Source organism: Conger conger, chromosome 8 (assembly GCF_963514075.1).
Source record: "Conger conger chromosome 8, fConCon1.1, whole genome shotgun sequence".
Classification (NCBI taxonomy): domain Eukaryota; kingdom Metazoa; phylum Chordata; class Actinopteri; order Anguilliformes; family Congridae; genus Conger; species Conger conger.
The window spans coordinates 58,345,385-58,366,183 of record NC_083767.1 but is presented as its reverse complement, the minus strand read 5'-3'; the positions used below and the strand labels follow the sequence as shown (position 1 = coordinate 58,366,183).

At 47.7% G+C, this 20,799-nt stretch overlaps 1 protein-coding gene across 11 annotated transcripts in view; it reads right to left on the bottom strand.

Moving 5' to 3' along the window:
- clcn3 (chloride channel 3) overlaps window positions 1-20,210 on the bottom strand; it is a 46,788-nt gene extending 26,578 nt beyond the window's left edge. For 3 of the 11 annotated variants that reach the window (XM_061250924.1, XM_061250930.1, XM_061250931.1), the window contains exons 1-3: window positions 20,077-20,210; window positions 16,797-16,965; window positions 13,529-13,740 (exon numbers count right to left, since the gene is read on the bottom strand). In XM_061250924.1, coding sequence (XP_061106908.1) covers window positions 13,529-13,724 — 196 coding nt within the window. In that variant the 5' untranslated portion in view covers window positions 13,725-13,740; window positions 16,797-16,965; window positions 20,077-20,210. The other 8 variants (XM_061250928.1, XM_061250932.1, XM_061250929.1 and 5 more) reach the window with 6 other exon arrangements.
- Window positions 20,211-20,799: the final 589 nt, after the last annotated feature.

Sequence of the window (20,799 nt, the reverse complement as noted above, 5' to 3'; positions counted from 1 at the left end):
CACAGTGAGCGCAGCCTGGACCAGCTCCTATGGCCTGGTGCAGTAACTGTGTCTGGGGCCCTCAGCCATCCGTGGAGAACTGATTAGATAATCGTAGGAATAAGTAGGTGCACAGGTGTTCCTAATACAGTGCTTAGTGAGCATATATCACATTACATGACTGGCATATAGCAGATGTTGTTACACAATATACTTACACAAGAGCAGATGCTCTGACTTTTTTTTATTATTATGATATTTCTTCTTTTTTTTTTTTACATAAACAGCATTTTTACATAGTATGCAAAAACGTTTTTTTTTTCTTTTTTTTACAGGAGAACAGCCTCCCAGGCATTAGAGCACAGCAGTCCTGCTTTTGAGCGGGCTCCGTCCCTCCACCACCACAGCTCCCAACCAGGCTAGCAGCAGTAACGCCCACAACCAACCTGCACCCAAATCATTATGCATTTCATCTCAAAAGCACTTCAGACGTCTCAGCCGCGTACTGATGAGGGACGATCATGGAACGGTCACTGACGGCGGTGCTCCCGAGTACGAAGCGCTAACGGTAACGCTAACGAGACGCCGAGAATAAACAGCGGGGAGAACTGTTCGGGCCGGGTGATTAAGGCGCTCGTTTAGAGCCCTAGACACGTGTGACAGGCTGCACAGCCTTCATCAAAGTCTTCATCATCGGAGTCTTCCGATTGTCACCATGACTCAGTGGCCGTCTCGTAGTGACTGAAGAAGCCGGGCCTTCAGCAGGGCGGCCTGTAGCATAGTGGTTAAGGTAAATGACTGGGACCTGCAAGGTCGGTGGTTCGATTCCCAGTGTGGCCACAATAAGATCCGCACAGCCATTGGGCAAGCCCTTGAGCAAGGCCCCTTAACCCTGCATTGCTCCAGGGGAGGATTGTCTCCTGCTTAGTCTAGTCAACTGTACGTTGCTCTGGATAAGAGCGTCTGCCAAATGCCATTAATGTAAAGAAGATGCAACAATGCTGATGCTGGAAGTGCTTCACAGTATACCTACGGGACCAAGCAGGCTTCTTCCACCCTTCTTAATCCCATCAGGGCACTTTAATGAGGCCTTATTCAATTCAATGGCAGCTTTTTACCACGGTATTACAAAAACACTGAAAACTGACAAAAAGGGGTGTCTCGGTGGCGCAGCCTGTAGAGCACTGACCGCATGCTCATTGCGAGCCGCGACGTCGGCGGTTCGAATCCGACCGTCTGACATTTGTCACATGTCTCTCTCTCTCTCACGCTCCCATTCTTCCTGTCTCTCTATACTATACTGTCCAATAAAGATGAAAAAGGCCTAAAAAAATATCTTAAAAAAAAAAAAAAAACTGACAAAAAGTAATAGCCAAGGCTTTTGCATGGCACACACAAGGGCACATACACACATTCACACAAACACTCTCACTCTCTCTTTCACATCACAGCCCCCTGGGGTGATTACTGCACTTGCAGCCAACTAAGACCTGCTCGACAAAGCAAACACATAATCGTCCAATCAGAAAACTGTATCCACACTGGTACTGAACGCAACTAGACCATATTAGTGCCGTCACTCACCTGCCAAACTACATTACGCTGTAGTGTCACACAGGAAAACACACTACCATACACCAGGACCCTGGGTTCACAACAGAACGAGAAACATATTTACCTCACAAGCTCCTAGAAAATCTATAAAGCAGCACAGTGCTTCAACTAGCAGTCACGCAGGTAGCCCTTACAACAGGGTCTGTTGCTGTGTCAACCAGGAACAGCAGGCACGCTAGCATACAACAGTAAACACACTGCAGATTTTAACCCAATAATCACCATATGCTAACCAAATGGATTCGCTTGTGAAGAGGGAGTGCCAACAGACCAATAACCTAGAGAGCTCTACCACAGATCAGAGTTGGTGGCCAGCGACAAGAGTACTTGGTTAGTGTCCAAAGTCAGATGAAACTGAAAGATCAGCCCGGTTAATTTCCTCACCTAACGTGTCAGAAGATTCTTAGAAAGTGGCAAACACAACTGTCCTGAGAAAAGGAAGTTTGCCGATGACACGACTCTGAGGTCATGTGACAAACTCAGATTATCTGTGAACCCTGCTGCCAGGAAACAAACCTGATTCCAGACCACAGTTTACGCAACCCTGAATGACCTGTTTGAAACTGACAAACAGTTTGTGCACACACCCACACCCACACACCTCATACAATATATCTGTCAAAAACTGTCAGGTTTAACATCAATGAGCACACATTAGCAGAGATAATACAATTAACCTATCACCATGGTGAAAGGGCAGGCACAGTACCATTGAACTGTTATTATTTCAGCTCGATGCACAGTACACAGATCAAAGTCCCTTCTGAATGCATTACTGAACGGGAATGGGAAATCCCTGTTTATTGCTCATATTGCACATTTGCCACGGAGATGCACTTAGGCAGTCCAATAACATTCATTAGGGATATTTGTCAAGGTACTTCAAATGAAGCCCACCCCTTGTACAAGTCTGATGCTGGGAATCAGAAATACAACCTGCAGGTTACAAACACTATTAACCAGCACCAAACCACATGGCTGCCTTCCACCCAATCACAGCCCAGTATCACCGCTTCCTGGCATCAGAAGACATGCCCCACTAATATATGTACTGAATGAATTGCCAGTGCAAGTGTGCCTTCCCATCGGGCCGTGGGGGGGGATGGGGGGATGCATCTGTAGGCTGGCTCACACACCGATTAACAAGCAACACAACCCTGCAGCACTTAACTCTCTGCTAGACAAAATATATGCCAGTGATGCCCAAACAAAATGGCCGTGCTGAATGTGTGCACTGACAAAAAGTAACAGTGAGCTAGAGAGGGAGAGAGAGAGAAAACAAAAACACAAAGGCACCAGCTACAAAAAATTCAACAAAAAGACTACCAGCACTAGAGGGTGTATCACTCAGACAGAATGGATGGAGCCTATTGTATATAACAATTTCAGGCTTAAGAAACAATGCAACAAGTTCCGGCACAAGAAACAATGAGCAGCGAACTTTGTTCCTTGGAGTTTCTCAGAAACAGGAAACAATTTCAGTGGAACACGACCCACAGGGCACTTGGGTCTTTTCCTTTCCGTCGGTCCACAACATTTAGATATTTCAAAAAAAGGAGTGCAACACAAACAGCAAAAAAGAACAGGTGGTGAAACTTAACCGCGTTAAGCTTAGCACATGGAACAGCCGTGATAGTTTTTACGCTGATGAGTAAAAATGCTCAGATACTCTCTACTTGTGTGCTTGCCATACTTTCCTGAAAGAGGATATTATCAGTATACATTTTTTAGCACCCTGGCAATATGGGGCAGCTATCACGGTATAAGTGCATACAGTGAGCTTCAGAATTATTGGCATCCTTGATAAATAAGCACAAAAAAAAGTATAAACTAAAAAAAGAATACAGTTACTGAAATAAGCTTTATTTTCCAACATGTGTAAGGTAGTGTGCTTTATTAATGATTCAATGGAATCATTAATGAATACTTGAATTAAAAAAATAAAAATGAAAAAATTTAAAAATCCCTAAAAAACTTCCACAATAATTGGCACCTGTGTTTTTTTTTTATTGAACCATTTCTGTTCAGATTTTGATGTATGCTTGGAGTCACTGTCTTGCTGGACAATCTACCTACTCCTAAGACCAGATTTAATTTTCTGCCAAGATTTCCTAGTATTTTGTTGAATTCACTTTGCAATTGATCTTAAATAGCACCCCTGGACCACTGGCAGGAAAACATCAATGACCCCCCGTCATATCTGACAGTGGGTACAAGGTGCTTCTCCTTGTATACATTCCATTTTGCCACCAAACAAAGTTCCAATGACGCTTGCCAAACTCAAGATGCTTGGTTCTGTTTACTGAGCTCAGTCTTTGTGCCACCCTTCCAAAGATTTTACTGCCATGCAGGTGTCATTTTATGTTTTTATTTTTGACTTGGTGACCCCGAGACACAACCAATCTCTGTCATTCTTAAACTGCGGTCCTTGGGTCCTCTCACCATCTTCCTTACTGTCCGTGGGGATAATATGCGCTTAACATCCTCTTCCTGGCAGGTTTGCAACCATTCCATTTGCAAACATTCCTTCTTATTATTGCCCTTACAGTGCTAAGTGGCATGTTTAAACGTTGATGTATTTTTGTACCCATTACCTGACTTGTGATGGTCAATTACCATCTTGTGTATTCTGAGTTGACAGTACTTTGGTTTTTCCCCATGCTGATGATTGACAAAGGTATTTTGCTTGTTACATTTTTTATCCTCTAGTGAAACATAACAGATTGAACAACAAAATATTTTTCATTCAGACAGAGATTACCTACATTAAAGTAAAACTGTATTGCCAGTTTCACTTGGTTTGATTTCATCTACAATAATTGTTACGGTACCAATATTTCTGGCACCTGTGGTTTTCTGAAATAATAACTGGGTCAGCTCTGGTCCGACTCCCTAATACACAGGAAATGAAGCACGTTTTTCCCCAATCACAACATTATTACATTACATTATTGCCATTTGGCAGACGCTCTTATCCAGAGCGACGTACAGTTGATTAGACTAAGCAGGAGACAATCCTCCCCTGGAGCAATGCAGGGTCAAGGGCCTTGCTCAAGGGCCCAGCGGCTGTGCAGATCTTATTGTGGCTACACCGGGATTAGAACCACCGACCTTAGGGGTCCCAGTCATGTACCTTAACCGCTACGCTACAGGCCGCCCTACATCTAAGCATGTTCCATATTCTAAAAGGCAAGTAAGCGGTTAGTCATTTCCTACAGATAAGAAGATGACGGTAATAAACATAGCTGAAGCAGGAACGGTGTGGGCTGCCACAGCAAGAGTGACGTGAGCAGGTACGTGGACAGGAAACTGATCATGGAGCCTAATCTGCAGGCTCGGAGTGTGAGAGTGTGTGTGTGTGTGTGTGTGTGTGCGTGTTGGTTAAGTGATGTGTGCTGGCAAGATGTCTCTGGGTTTCACACAGGCTGCAGAACTCCAGGCACGTCGCTGATTTAGTCTGATACACGGAGGTGACGACCTGTGGGTGCTTCACAAATCTATCCTCCAGACTGCCAGAGAGAGAGAGCAAGAGAGCGACTGAGCAAGAGAGAGAGAGAGAGAGAGAGAGGCGAGAAAGAGAAGGTATATGACGTAAGAATAAGGAATTGTGCCAGAGGCAGAGAATGACCTGACTGTTTCAGACAGAAAAGAGCTACTGCACCGATAACAGAGATGGTGCGACACTGTTGACTGCGGTGAGGATGGAACTGCGTAGCACAGCCACGGCTAACGCAGGGCAGGCTACCGCAGGGCAGGCTAACGTAGGGCAGGCTAACACAGTGGCAGGCTAACGTAGGGCAGGCTAACACAGTGGCAGGCTAACGCAGCGGCACGGCTAACGCAGGGCAGGCTAACGCAGCGCAGGCTAACGCAGGGCAGGCTACCGCAGCGGCTCGGCTAACGCAGCGGCAGGCTAACGGAGGGCAAGCTAACGCAGGGCAGGCTAACGTAGGGCAGGCTAACACAGTGGCAGGCTAACGCAGCGGCACGGCTAACGCAGGGCAAGCTAACGCAGCGCAGGCTAACGCAGCAGCTCGGCTAACGCAGGGCAGGCTAACGCAGCGGCTCGGCTAACGCAGGGCAGGCTAGCACAGTGGCAGGCTAGCACAGTGGCAGGCTAACGCAGCGGCTCAGCTAACGCAGGGCAGGCTAACGCAGCGGCCCCTGAGCAGGGCGTGCCGATCCTGCTTCACCGTCGAGCCGTTGGGTCCCGTGGCTCAGCTCACAGCGGCTTACCGGGCATTACTCCAAATACAGGGACGCTAACGAGCGACTCCACCCACCGACCCCTCGCAGCTGAGCGAACGTGACCCAATTACGGGCGGCCCCAAACCTAGGAGGCCCATCCCGCCTGCCTTCCCATCAGGCCGTAGTGCGACCACACCAGCCGTGGGAACCAGCAGCGCCCGCAGCCGAACGCGAGCACGTCGACTTTTACGAAACGCCACCGAGCGTGTTTATTCACCGCTACACGCTAAACAATAAGCCCCGTATGTTAGCACGTTGTTAGCCTGCGATTAAATCCAGCCCACCCCCGATAAGACTCTTAACAGCCCTTTTCCAGGATACAGAAGCAGGGACGACGCAGGACGGAGGAGCAGCAGTCAGAGGGAAACGTGTTAACGGCCCCTGACGCGCGTGCTGCAATACAGAAAAATCACATTCAGCCCCAGAGTGGCTAGCTACTCAAGGCTACAGCGCAGGGCAGAGTGGCAGGTCACTCAAATGGCCAAAGCACAAAGCCAGAGGGAGTCATGGGAAATTTATTTTTCTGCTGGTTTCAAGTGCCTGGAGTATTTCACTGAACTGCCACTAATAAAATAACAAAACCATAACACCAATATTAATAACTACAAAACTGAACGTAGTAGTTACAATCATAACAGTAACAATAATAACAACATGGTTTATTAATGATAATTAAAAATATATATATAATAATTATTATTAACATTATTATGATAATGATGATGATTATTATAGTTTCCTTTGCAAAGTGAGGACCTTCTTCGTGCTTTCCTGAGAAAGAGGGAAGAGAGGTATCCGTTTACAGTTAATGATGAAAGCTGAGGCGCTGTGACTCCGCAGGTCCGGCACGATCTTCCAGGCCAGTGTGTGACGAAGGGGCGGTGGGGGAGGGGGGTGTATATGTAAATCTACTCTGAGTGAGAAACTGCAAGTGAACCACACACACACACACACACACACACACACTCACACTCACACTCACACTCACACTCACACTCACTCACACACACACACACACACACACACATAGGCAACCTGGCGGGTCTGTTCCAACAGGTTTTTCCCGTCAAATACGCAGCAATAGTGTAAACAGGCCGGACACATACAGTCAAAGATGGAGACGTCGGCAACGGTTACGCTAAAGCTGAGCCAGGATAATCTGTCACTGGAGCCGGCACCGGAAAGCACACACGTACAACACACACACACACACATGTACATTGTAAGTCGCTTTGGATTAAAAGCGTCTGCCAAATGACTAAAATGTAAATGTAAAATTTACACATGTACACACGTATAACACACAGACACACACACACACACACACACACATACATGCACATACGCACATACACACAAGTGCGTACAACACATCCATGCAAACACACACACACATGCACACACGCACACACACCCACAGAACCCAGAGAACACATACACACGTACAACACATACGTGCGTGCACACACACGCACAATACATTCGTGCGCACACACGCACAACACATCCGTGAACACACACACACACACACACACACACGCACACACCGGGGCGACACAGCCAAGGTTAATCATCTACCGCCAACGTGACACAAGCACGGAACACAGATAAACTCGCCACGGAAACATGAGAAAAGGGGACCATTTGTCACAGCGTTCTCCTCCATTAGTTCCACTGTATTCACTGAACAACAACAGCTGCAGTGTATATAGAGAGGGAGAGAGAGAGAGAGAGAGAAAGAAAGGGAGGGAGGGAGGGAGGGAGAGAGAGAGAGCAGCTCAATCCAGCAGAGAAAGGCAGCAAAGAAAAGAAAAACGTGAATACCTCGTTTGGGTATCTCCTGCAGGGGAATCTCGTCCCCTCCCCCATCGTAGGGCAAGTAGGGGTCGGCGGACATTTCCACGGCGACGGTGGCGGACGGGGAGAGGAGCTCACAGCGCGGCCGGCCCCTCTCCGTTCGCTGCAGGGACTGAGACGAGCCGAGCTGCCATTTTTAAAAAGCCGTCCAGAGACTGTGAGCGAGCGAGCGAGCGCGTGCGCGTGTGTGTGTGTGTGTGTGTGCGTGTGAGCGCGTGCGCGCTCTGCCTGCTGCAGCGGCCGACGGGTGGGGGCTGATGATGTCACCGCTAGAAAGACGATCCCGAGCAGACGGGGCTCGGTTGCTAGGGGCGACAATCTCGCGCTGGCTGGATGAACACACAATGGCCGCAGCGGCAGGAGGCTCAGGGAAGGAGCCTCTTTTCTATTCTTAGGAGTAACGCGGTAATCTGGCGTGATGGGCGCCTTACGCTGCCTTTCATCGACAGGCAAAGAGCGCTCGCTAATTATGCTTCAAATATAGATCTATAAATATAAATATAGATCTATTTATTTCATGATAAATTTGAATAAACTGGCGGTTGTAGATTGTATGGATTTTAATGAATCTGTGCTGTGTGCTGTCATGTTGAACTGTAACCACTGACTAACAAGGGCAAGACCCCATCCCAACTCTATCGGGTACAACCTGAGTCCTGATGCCCTGTATAATCTGAGGATAGTCCTGATGTCCTGCAGGTTGGGAATAGTCCTGATGCCTTGTAGACGGAGAATAGTCCCGATGCCCTGTAGACTGATAATAGTCCCGATGCCCTGTAGACTGATAATAGTCCTGATGCCCTGTAGACTGAGAATAGTCCTGATGCCCTGTAGACTGAGAATAGTCCTGATGCCCTGTACAATATGAGAATAGTCTGGATGCACTGTATATTCTGATAATAGACCTGATGTCCTGTACATTCTAAAAACAGGCATACCCCGATTTTCCACACAGTCTTGATGTCTTGTACAGTCCCAGGTTAGCTTTATCTAGCTGTATTCCATTTCTGTCACGTTGCTAGGCGATTTCCATCTTCCCAGGATCGAACCCATTCTGCAGACTCACCCTGATGAGGCACATCACCGGTCTGTACGGCACATCACCGGTCTGTGTGACACATCACCGGTCTGTGTGGCACATCACCGGTCTGTGTGGCACATCACCGGTCTGTGTGGCACATCACCGGTCTGTGTGGCACATCACCGGTCTGTGTGGCACATCACCGGTCTGTGTGGCACATCACCGGTCTGTGGGCACATCACCGAGCTGTACGGGCCACACAATCTGACAGAGACCCTCTGCACCCTGCTAAAATCGGACTGTGGACAGGTCGGTTTTGGGATGAGTGCACATGAAGAGTGCTTCCACAGCCTGCCTGCACACAGTGCTCCTTGTCACAGCGCGGAAAACAAGGGAATGAAAGACATTTCTCTGCAGCCCCTGAAGGGGTTCCGATTTTCACCACCCCACCGAGCAGAAACAACACGGACAAGAATATATTTGCATGTGGAGGCGAACGCCTTCGACAGCACAGCCACGCACAGGAAAACACGCTTCCCAACAGCACACAAACAGTCAGCCACGAGTGGGGCTCATCCTTCCACTCCATTTCGACAGCTCTGTTCAACATAAAACACATTCGACTGGACGCACCGATTCCTCACTGCAACTAACCGCACAGAGACAGCAAGGCCGCTATACTGTGTGCACAGTGCTGAGAGAGAAAGAGAGAAAGAGAGTGAAAACGAGAGGGAGTAAGAGAGAAAAACAAGTTCACCCACAGGAAGAAAATGGCAGGAGAGCTGACAGTGGTGGAGATGAAAGTTCTGACACCCCTACCTTACAGAAATGCCGTCATGGCCAGGATATGGTACAGGACCGAATGATGTCACCCATCTAACTCCTCCCCAAACTGTCGGTGTCCGAGCGAGAGGTGGCGGCCTGCGAGGCACCATACGGCCACGGGGGCAGAGCGAAGGCGCGGCCGATTGTCGAATCGTCGGCCCCGGATCTGGTGGGGAGCGGAGCAGCCCCTTCGGATCCCCCGGCAGGGCGTTCAGCGGTCGAACAGCGAGGGAGAAACTCTACACCCGCCTAGCGACACGTGGCACAGCCCGAGGGGCGTGTAAAAATAGCACGAAACACGTAGCCCCCCCCCCCCCCCCAGGCCCTCAGACACACAGAGACTCCCCTCTCCAAACCCGCTCGCCAGCTCCCCCCCCTGCGACAGGTCTGTAGATCAGCCTGGAGATAACCTCAGGGGGAGGGGGAGTGGTGGTGGTCACAGGATCTGCTCTTCTCCGCTATCCCACCCGCCGCTCCACGTGAAAGTCAGCCGCTATTTCAAGAGGCTTGGAACGGACTCCTCCGGTACCGGAGCCGCGCTCCCGCTGGGTCCAGTTCTGCAGAGGCGTGTTCCCCTCACCAGCGCACAGGCACCAGCGATGTGCTGCGAGGCCTTCCTGGTGCGGGACGGTCACCTTTGCACTCCCCACTACGCCCACCCCAGCACCGCCTCATTCTATTGGGTAATGCTGAGTCATGAGTCATGTGACCCCCCCCCCCCTCCCCCCCACCGCCCCAAAAACAAACATGTTGAAGTGTTCCTAGGGGAGGGGTATGTGGCTCAGTCCTGCTTTCAAAGTCAAAGCAAGTGAACTGTAACCGCAGTGTTGCAATGGCATGCACGAGTCATAGCTTTCATTTTTTTGTGGAAGTAACTAAGACACTGTGAGAAGGCAGTACTTATTATGGTAAATGGTTGGCATTTATATAGCAGCTTTATCCAAAGCGCTGTACAATTGATGCTTCTCATTCACCCATTCATACACACACACACACACACCCCCCAACGGCGATTGGCTGCCATGCAAGGCCCCGACCAGCTCGTCAGGAGCATTTGGGGGTTGGGTGTCTTGCTCAGGGACACTTCGACACAGCCCGGGCGGGGGATCGAACCGGCAACCCTCCGACTGCCAGACAACTGCTCTTACCACCTGAGCTTATTATGGCATTGCAGAAATGTATGCGGTCATGACTCATGACTCATGAGTCAAATAAAGCCATTTCATAAGACTAATCCTTCCACATCTAATACTTCCTAGATTCTGTTGAAAGCTGACGAACACGTTTGTCCTGCTGAAACCGACCCAGTGTTACTTACAGAGACACGCAGCAGTGAGCTTGTCAAGCTTACGGGAGTTTTTGGTTTAATCAGGCTCCGGCCACCTGTTCTGTAGAACCGAACAGGGAACAATTCTACAGCACCCAACCAAATAATGAGACGGTGGTGGAGGTGGAAAGCAAGGCATTCACACGTATTTACTCCACATTCTCGCCGAATGAACACACCACCATTATCAGCGCAAACAAAACAAACGGTACGGTTAGAAATCAATGACTGCAGCAAATTGCAGGCTTTTGCTTTTTGAAGGGATCACGCAGCGAATTGTAGCCTTAACTGATTAGCGACTAGGAGGTTACTTCATTCTGGTGAAGGCAATCTTCCAGAGATAGGGCAGGAATGTTGCTCCCCGCTCAAGGAGAGTGGATTCGGCAGGTGGTAAGGGGCCAGTCCCCGGTGACTGTACGGTACATGGGCTGACACCGGTGCGTCAGACACCGGTTTTGGGTTGCGGGGGTTATTTTCTCTCCAAAGGCTCCACTGAAGTGCGCAAACCAAGCCTCTGCTCCTTGCAACACCGCAGTTCACAAGCCTCTGCTCACACAGACAGGAGTCAGAGGAGGACACCGCATATGCAGCTCAGCAGCTCAGGGTTCTCAGCAGGGGGGTCTGTGGCGGGGCACAGAGATGCTGAGGTCCCAGCCCAATACACCCACCTCCCAATGCGAGAAGAAGCCAGGGCCAACCGAGTCTTGCTACGGAGCTGCTGGCCATAGGCAGCACTGCCACGGCCCAGATTCCATACCGGACCGCACCGGAACATTGCTTTCGAGATGATTCACCCTGCGGCCCCGTCCGTGTTTTTAACACGAGCGTCATCTGCGCCGCTTCTCCCATAAAGCCCGGCAGAAAGGGACAGTCCCTTTCGGCGCCGATTTACTCTTTTCCGCAAACGCAAACGCCGGTCCTGCTGCTTCGCCGGCTGCCGGGAGACGTGGCGGAGGTGCGTTTCGCCGGTCGGGCGGAAAGGGAGATTTCCCAGACGACGGTGAAACACGAGCCGCTTCCGCGGGCGAAACAAAAGGCCCGTCTCCCCGCGCTCAATAAAACAACCGCCCACAATAACAGCCTCGCATTTCTGATGAATTATAAATACCGCAAGAGACGATTGTGAATATTGTGACCATTTGTTCACACTCTGCAGCGTACAGCGATCTGATGCTTTAATAAGATCACAATGCCAATGCATTTCAGTAGCACTACCGAGGTGGGGGGGAAACAGGATGTTTCAGACGTTACTAGGATGGGCACCGAGGGCATTTCATTAGAATATGCAACAGAGTGAATACAAATCAGGGTAAATGGAGACGTGCAGACTCTTACAAAGTGACATTTGTCGGGAAGTCAAATGTTTTCTAAAGTTAGCCTGGAGATTCATGGACTGAATGAATGGTTTACATCCACACACGGGGCATTCAGAAACACTGTGGTCTCAGTGTGGGGAAAATCACTCTCTGACAAACTGCCGGCCAAATGCTTTGTGCCTTTACCACAGACACATGGACACAAGAGATGCTGTGTTCAGCAACACACAGCAGATAAGCCGGAGAAGGAAACGCTAGTGCTGCAACATCGTAACATCACATTTAATTCAGCAAAACAACAACTTTTTATCTAAAGAACAATCAGAGAACTGGTATATAACCAGTATTACCAGAATATTCTGTCAAGACCACAAGTGTCTGATAAATTCTAACAGAATGTAGGTCAAGCTGAGGAAAAAAAAAAATGTGTTTAGTTCTGTTAAGGGTGCACTCATGAGTAGACCAAGGCCACATACCTCCTTATTTAAGCAGAATTCAGTAAAACCACTCAGAGAGTTTATAAGGAAAGATATCTGTGTCTGCCGAACCTGCCTGGCCAGGCTCTCGTGTCACATGATCCCAGGCAGGTAAGAGCAGTGCGTGAAGCTGTTAGCAGTGGTCACTGGAGGGGGGAAGAGGGCGAATCACATCCTCACGGAGGAGCAGAAGAAGAGGAAGTGTGGATAGAAAAGCGTTAATGGGGAAGTGTGGCGGGAATGGATAGATGAAGAATGAGAGGAACAGCCACGAGGAAGAGAAATGGGCAGAACGTAAACAAAGAGGTGTGGACCAGCAGACATGGAACAGAGGGTATAAAGTAGGAGGTACAGAATGGCAGATATTGAACGATGGAAATGGGAAATGAAACGGCAGGTATTACGGAAGAGCGGCTGCAAAATGGCAGACACAGAGCGGCAGGTATACAGATGGTAGGCACAAGATGGCGGGTGTGGAACGGTGAGGATGGAATGGCAGTTATGGAATGGCAGACACAGAATGGCAGTTATGGAATGGCAGGTATAAAATGGCAGTTATGGAATGGCAGGTATAAAATGGCAGTGATGAAATGGCAGGTATAAAATGGCAGTTATGGAATGGCAGGTATAAAATGGTAGGCACAAGATGGCGGGTTGCGGAACGGAAACTACGGAGCAGCAGATACACAAAGCAGGAAGTGAGCGGCAGGAGCTGGACCCAGGGTCGCTGTGCTGAAGGCGTGAAAGCGGATGACCTCAGGAAACCCAGAGACGGGGAGAGACACTCCTCCTGCATCGGCCGATGGGGCCAAGCGTCGGGGGGGGCGGGGTGAGGGAGGGGGGGACGGCGTCGAGGGGAGCTCACCGCAGCTGCGCCCGGTCCAGCCAGGTATCCTACCTGGGGAGGCGTCCCCATCTAACAGGTTGTCGTCCTCGGTGGTGTGGAAGTCCATGACCACGCCCGCTCCATCCAGCAGCTCCTCGTCGCTGCTGGCGCTGGTGATGCTGTTGTAGCTGTTCCTGTAGGGGGCGCTGCTGCCGAACAGCTGCTCCGACTCCATTTAGCTACGCGTTGCCCTGGAGACAGACACACACAGAGCCCAGCGCTGACCCCCAACGGCATCCATTTTGAGTCGATCCTGTACAGGCAGCTCGGCGGGAGATGTCAGCACCCTCGACCTGACACTCATCTTTTCATCAACTGCCAAAATAATTTGCTTTCCCGCAGCAGGATTACAAAATGCTTTCCAATAATATAAGATGGTTAACACTGCTAGAAGACCACATCTTACTCCGAAGATTGCACCAAAACCTCGACTCGTGCCAGACCGTGTTCCTTGCTCATATAAATGCAGCCTACAATACAAACATTTCCCAAGACATTTCCTTTATCATATAACCTGTCATCTACCAACTGGAGTTAAATCTAAGGCAAACACAGCCAGCCAGGCAGAGACAGTAAAAACGGTTTGTAGCAGGATATTGGACCCTGCGCCAAGAGGGCCTTTTGGCAATGTGGTAATGTCTCTGCATTGCGGGGTTTAAGGTCCCACGCCCAGAAGACAAACTTGCCATCTCATCCAGAACTCCTGCTCAACTAAAACACCAACGCCACAGCAGAAACAACAGCTTAACACTCCTCTTCTGCTACGGGGCTTCACTTCTTTCTTTTATAACTTCCTCTCAACCACTCTGCCCTCGGCAGGCTATGCTTAGTGCAAAACCCACCTACCTTTAAAACACCCATGTATCTATCTCTCTGTGCACGTCATCCATTTTACCAATTAAGAGAAAACCACAATGAAGGTCAGTCAAAAAGAAGAGTTGGTAACATAAAAATCTACCTGACATTAGACAAGACGGAACTCCCCCGACAAGTCCCGTCTGGTCAACTTCCAGTACTGTACTTTTCCATTAAGCAAATAAGGGGCACTCTCTGAACGGCAGCAGTGTGGTATAGCACTCAGGTTTTTAAGCAAAGGTTTGCAGGTTCAATTCCTGAGTGGGGGCTCAGCTACTGCACGGTTCAGTCAAGGTAATTAACTTGAAAGCTGGAGTAGACTCCCAGCTGTTCAGAGAGACGGAACAGGCGAACGGAGCTGGGCGGATTGCCTTGGATACGGCCCCCCTCTGAACAAATAAATAATGCAGAGATTTTATTTTGGTGATCCCCCTTGTCCTCATGAAATCACAGGGTAAAGACAGAGTGACCTTGATTAAAATATACTCCTGCAGAGAGTGCGGCTCTTTCGCGCCGGGGATTTTGTTCGCCTTAGAAAACCCATTAGGATAGTTTCCACAGCACATCCCCGTTAGAATATACCACGATGTTGAAAATGCCAGGATTGGTAAATCGGCAGATAAGCCATTGGGTGTGGCTGTGCCTCTTATAGCCAGTTATAAAGCCCACCTCCCCGGTGGTGCGGTGCGGAGACGCGCTGACACACGCGGGTTACGAGGGAGCAGCAGGCACCACTCGGCTCTCATCGATCGGCCGGGAGAGGCCTCATCCCACCAAGACCACGCCCGAGGGACAGAGACTACCACAGTTTCCCCACTACTTCCAAACCTCACTACTTCATCCGTCCAAACCGGAATGCAGTTAAGGCAGCAACACTCTCCCTCTCTCTCCCTCTGTGTGTGTGTGTGTGTGTGTGCGTTTGTGCTGTTCATTTTTCCCGGAAATTCCATTTTCCTCACAATCCTCCCACTCCAAATACATTTCTGAGTCCTACACTACTCCCGTTTGTTCTCTTCTCCTAGCATGAATGCTTTTCCCCAAATACTTTTTTTTTCTCCTAGCAATCAAGAATATACACCATCTCTGAAAGTGATGTGTCGGGGGGGGGGGGGGGGTGTGAGCACAGGTGAGGTTCATCTATGGCAGTGGGTGGTGAGTGGTGGGCCTATCTTTGCTCTTATTATCGCCCCCTGGTGGAGCACTGGGGGATACCGCAAATGGATTACCCAGAGTGGGGGAATATGAAAACAACGCTAGAGCTATGAAAACAACACAAAATTGTGAACAAAACTGGTTTGTAGAGTGGACCTTTTGAACTTTTTGAAATGTTACGGGATCAGCTGTTGTGCTTATTTTATTTTGAATAAAGTTTCTGAGCTCATTATCTGTAGAGGATGGTTATGCAGGAGTTTACTGTAAAAGCAAACTTCGGCGTAAACTTTTGACTACAACAATGCCCAAATAGGCCCAATCTGGATATGTGGGCCTATTTGGGACTTGTTTTTGGACAATTCAGCTCTTCACAACAATTCTGCTATAGTTGCACTTATTTTATGCAAACAAGCATTGTTTTTTATCCATTGGATGATCCAATACCCTCATGAAACTGCAAAACACAAAGCAAGATTTTCACATACGTTGCTCTAAACCACTTGCACAAGAACCTCCATTCTAACCACTGGCAAGGACAATAGCAGCCTTTGTGTAATTCTAGTCAATTCTACAAGCGTGGTTCTAACAGTCTGCAATCTAACCCAATGAATGAAAACCTTCTAGAAGGAATTCGATTAAGCCAACTGAGAAATTGGATTTGTTTAGCATGAGTAAATCAACTCTAATTCCCTCCAACTCACCATTCAGTCCTCTTTGAACCTTTTTTAGCATTAAATAACTTCAATTACAGGCACCCTCAGCAGTACCGTTAGTGACAGAAGGACTGACCGAGCCTGTGTTAACAGGCAGTCTCCTGCAAAGGTCAACGGGACAATGCAATTTTTTGTTCAAAAAGTCACTAAATGTATGTTGATCTGAAGGTGTCAATAAATACTTAATTCAGGAGACCAGCTGTATGAAATGATCCCATACATTAATAGATAAAAAAACCTCATGCAGTCACAGGAAATGAAATCACTAATTGACAAATACATCTATAAAAAGGAGGCAAAAATCACATGCCAAAATAAGAATAAGAATTTTAATATAAAATTTAATATGACAATATAAAGCGTGTTTCTCCACTTTTGTTCGTAGCTTTCCCTTCTGCCCATGACAGTTTTATAGGAAAATAACAACACAACTCCCCAGACTTCCAGGTTTTCCTTTAGCCAGCAACAGAGCAGGCACAGGTAGCATCTACAAGAGCCTGTCATCCCGTAGGTGACTCATCTCCTGCCTCTCTGCTCTTCTGCTCCTCAGCTCACCATGGCAACAATTTCACCAGCGTTCTATTAGGAGACTTATCTGGCTGCACACCGGTGCCGATCACGTACGCAGGCAGAGTCACAAGAGAAACTGAGATTAGTCTCCTCCTGAATCCTGTTGAGCGTGTCAGCAGTACAACCCTGGATAAGAAATGTGAGAGGAGACTTTGCTTCAGGAAGTGTTGCTTTCCATCCAGTTTCCTGTGTATCACATACAATCATAAATGTGAGGGGGGGGGGGGGGGGGGGGGGGGGGGGGGGGGGGGGGGGGGGGTGTGCGTGTAGTGTGTGTGTAGTGTATGTGAGTTGCCCTGCTCAGTGAAAACAGACACTGCACAGATCCATTCGCTGTTACACTAAATAACTGGAGCCATGACACAATTATTAGAGGAGACTTTTGGGTGGATTAGCGAGACACAGTTGCCAGAACAGGTATGAGCACTGGCACAACGACACCCAGGGCAAGAGGAGTCCCGCTCCACTCTGTCTGCGCTGGAGCCGAATTGGGTCTGTGCCCATTATCACCACACGGGGAGAATCTCCACCTTGTTGTGAACTTCCGAATCTGAACAAACGGGACCTTCTGCAGCACTTCTCCAGACCAATAAAAAAGTGCCGAGGCAGGCGGTGGAAAACCACATCTACAGATACTGAGATATGGAACCAGTTGCTTCCTTTACGTTAAGGTCTAAACTGCTTTACATATATACTCGTCTGGCCAAGCCAGTCTTCCTGTATATGATATATTGCAGAGAAGAGACCCCAACATGGGCGTATCTAAGTCTGCTGGGAGAATAACCCTCTTCACGCTGTTGCCTGCCTTCTGTTTGGGTGGCGGTTGTTCATGTGTGACTCAGCACTTTAACCCAGCGATAGGATCTCTGCCCTCCTTCGAGACGCAGACATCTGAGGGCTGCAGGGCCAACGCACAACCGTAAACGAGCAGCAAGCAGAGACAGCACACCGCCTCGCCCAGCACTAAGGTGTGCCAGGGCCTGGATGGTACCGAGAGCCCTGGAGTACAGTCAAGACTGCAACTGTGATAACAAATGCACAAACACACACACACAAGCACATAAAACATAGGATTTTAAATGATTGCTTTCCTTTTGTTTCCGCCCTCAGGTGTCGCAAACGAAGTCAATGAAGGCCAACTGCTGCAGACTGGTTTAATTATTTTTATTCTGAAGTGAACTGTGAACTTGGGGACACTGTAGAGCGGTTTTACACCAGGGAAAGGGGCCACACTGTCACACACAGAAATGAGTGACACAGAAGCCGGCCCAAACACAGAGGAGGCCCTGAAAAAGTAGATGGGGCGATCACTCCTGGAGTTTGGAGGGAGCTCGTTCCGAAGATGGAACAGAGCACGCTGTTGTGGTGGGGCAGGTTTTCAGTTGGGACCAGGGCAACACCAAATTGGGAGATTAATTAAAGATATGGGGAGGAGTGTTTTCTCCTGCATCTGAGATCTCCTAGGGACTTTATGGAGTAACGGACATTGTGCTTTTTTCAGCTGGAAGAGGAGCTGAGGGGCTGAACAGCGATGTTCGTACTTAGGCCCTAATTATAAACAATAACATTTCCTTAGGGAACACGTTCCTCTTCAAAAATAAATAAATACATCTAACATAATAGCACAATCAATCATCTAAAGCGTAAAAAAAAAAACAAGCATTCTACACCTGCAAATTGAACTAATTTCATTCAGTTGCTTTTTATATAACCGGTTTGTCCCACCTGACTGATGTGATACTGCCTTCTTTAGACACAGAATTTCTTCACAGTTAAAATAAAGACGTTTGCACAGACAAAATAGTTCAAAACAATGTCCTATGTACTGAAAACGGGAAAAGGACGGTTAAGATGAGGCAGAATAACCTCACCGAATCCATCAGAGCGTTCATCTGACTTCATTACTTTATTACTGTGTCCATTACTTTTTAAGTGACTTCATAATCTGACAATGTAAGTCTCGTGAACCGTCTGAAGATCCGACTGTGCCAAACAGAGACCATTTCAAATCAGAGGAGAAAACTACAATAGATAATAAATGATCACATCCATGAAATTTTAATGAAACCATCGTTTCCATGAGACATTTACTTTGATCGAAGCATCATCTTAAGGACACGGTGTTCACTAAGAGGGGCGTCTCCGCGATATTGCCGTCGCACGCAACTCATGTGTGTTGCACATCTGAACAATGATCTCACACGCAACAAATTAATTTCTATAGACTGTGGCATACTTTACTATCGAAATTTATTTATTTTCTTGCTATAAGACAGCAATACAAATAACGCCATTATTGAAGTGGTAAACTAGTAAACTATTTGCAATTTAAACAATTCTGCCAAAAGTAATTTAGTTCTGAAGACGTAAAAAGCAAGGATCAATAGCGTTTGCATAGTAGTAAGCTACGGCTTATTCCCAAAAGAACACCAGCCTCATTCCAACTTGGAGCACATCATACGATCTACCAAACTTGTAGCTACAGAATTACATAAAAATTCACGCATAATACGCGTTTGCTAACATTTTGTTGTTCATATTATCCATTTGCCTGACAAGGCCATGCATATAGGTTTGAATGATAGCTAGATAGGGCAAACGTTAAGCAACATTAATGTACATATTTTGATGTAACGTTGAAAAGACGACCAACTAACCATGTACCAAACTAGGTACCTTTCTTATTAATATCCACATTATAATAGGACACAACAATCAGTGCACGTAAAATAAAGTATGCACCGGTAATTAGCTAGCTACACGCATCACCCTACTGCCTAACATTAGTGTAATGCGTAGTCATGATAACATAAAATGCAATCTAACGTGCCTTCGCATGTCGCCAACTTCAACTCAGTTGCTTATTCGCTCCAAGCTGGTTGTTTCCAGGGAGCAGCATCACCTGGCTCTGGGCCCTGACAGAATTTGTAGACAAACTCCACCATTTGGACTCGAATACAGTCAGGAAAAGCACGTAGATCGCCAACCAGCGACCACCACAAGCAATCCAAGCTTCAAACAATTGCGTGTTTTAAGAAACAACTACGAGTTGTATCTGTACGTGCATCATTTACAAAAAAAATGTATATGAATAATCACCTACCGAACAATCTGGATTGAGATGGGTAACCTGTATCACACAAAGCTGGATAGAGTCAGAAACGAAATCTGGCCTTGGATGTAAAACATGAACTATCTAGCTGCAACAACAGAGATTGCGCTGCAAGACCACCCTACCTCTCCAATGCCTCGGTGTCGCCTTGGATACTACAAATCATCCTCTTCAGAATAAATTGTTATTTCCTCGCGAAAATTTTTTGACATTCTCCTCGTGATACTGTTTTCTCAGTCCATTCCTGTGTCAGTGACGTTCACTTCCGGTATCTTGCGCTCCAGCCCCTCCCCTACAGGGAAAAAACTACAAAAATAAATGCACGTTACAAAACGAGAAGCCGTCCAGGCTAAGTTGTCTAAACACCACGTCAAAACGACGTAAAAACAATTCGCATGTTATATTTCCGGTTATAACGTAAATAATGTAATCGCAATCATACGTTTTTGTACTTGCACTTAGGATTTTAGCTGATTGAAACATTATTGGGGGTGCAACTGAAATGGATTGTCTCCATGCCCACTGATAGGCATATCCCCTTTTGGCTTTTGGTCACTGTCTCCTGTTAATTCATATGAATTTATCTTTCCCCCAGTTTGAATTTTGGGGAAGTAACGTACAATAGGATCAATCTGGCTTTGAATACAAGGGCTCAGTTTGGAATATTGGAGTTTCTTGCCCCCTAGTGCACACATTATGTTATACGCACGATCAGCTCACGGCAATACAGATGACGGCAGCATGTAAAATGCATTAAGTTATGTGTCCTTCATACACTCCAGAATGTCAATTAAGGAGTTGAACACGTATTTACTCTTCAAATGTGCTCCAATATTAGGTCCAACTAG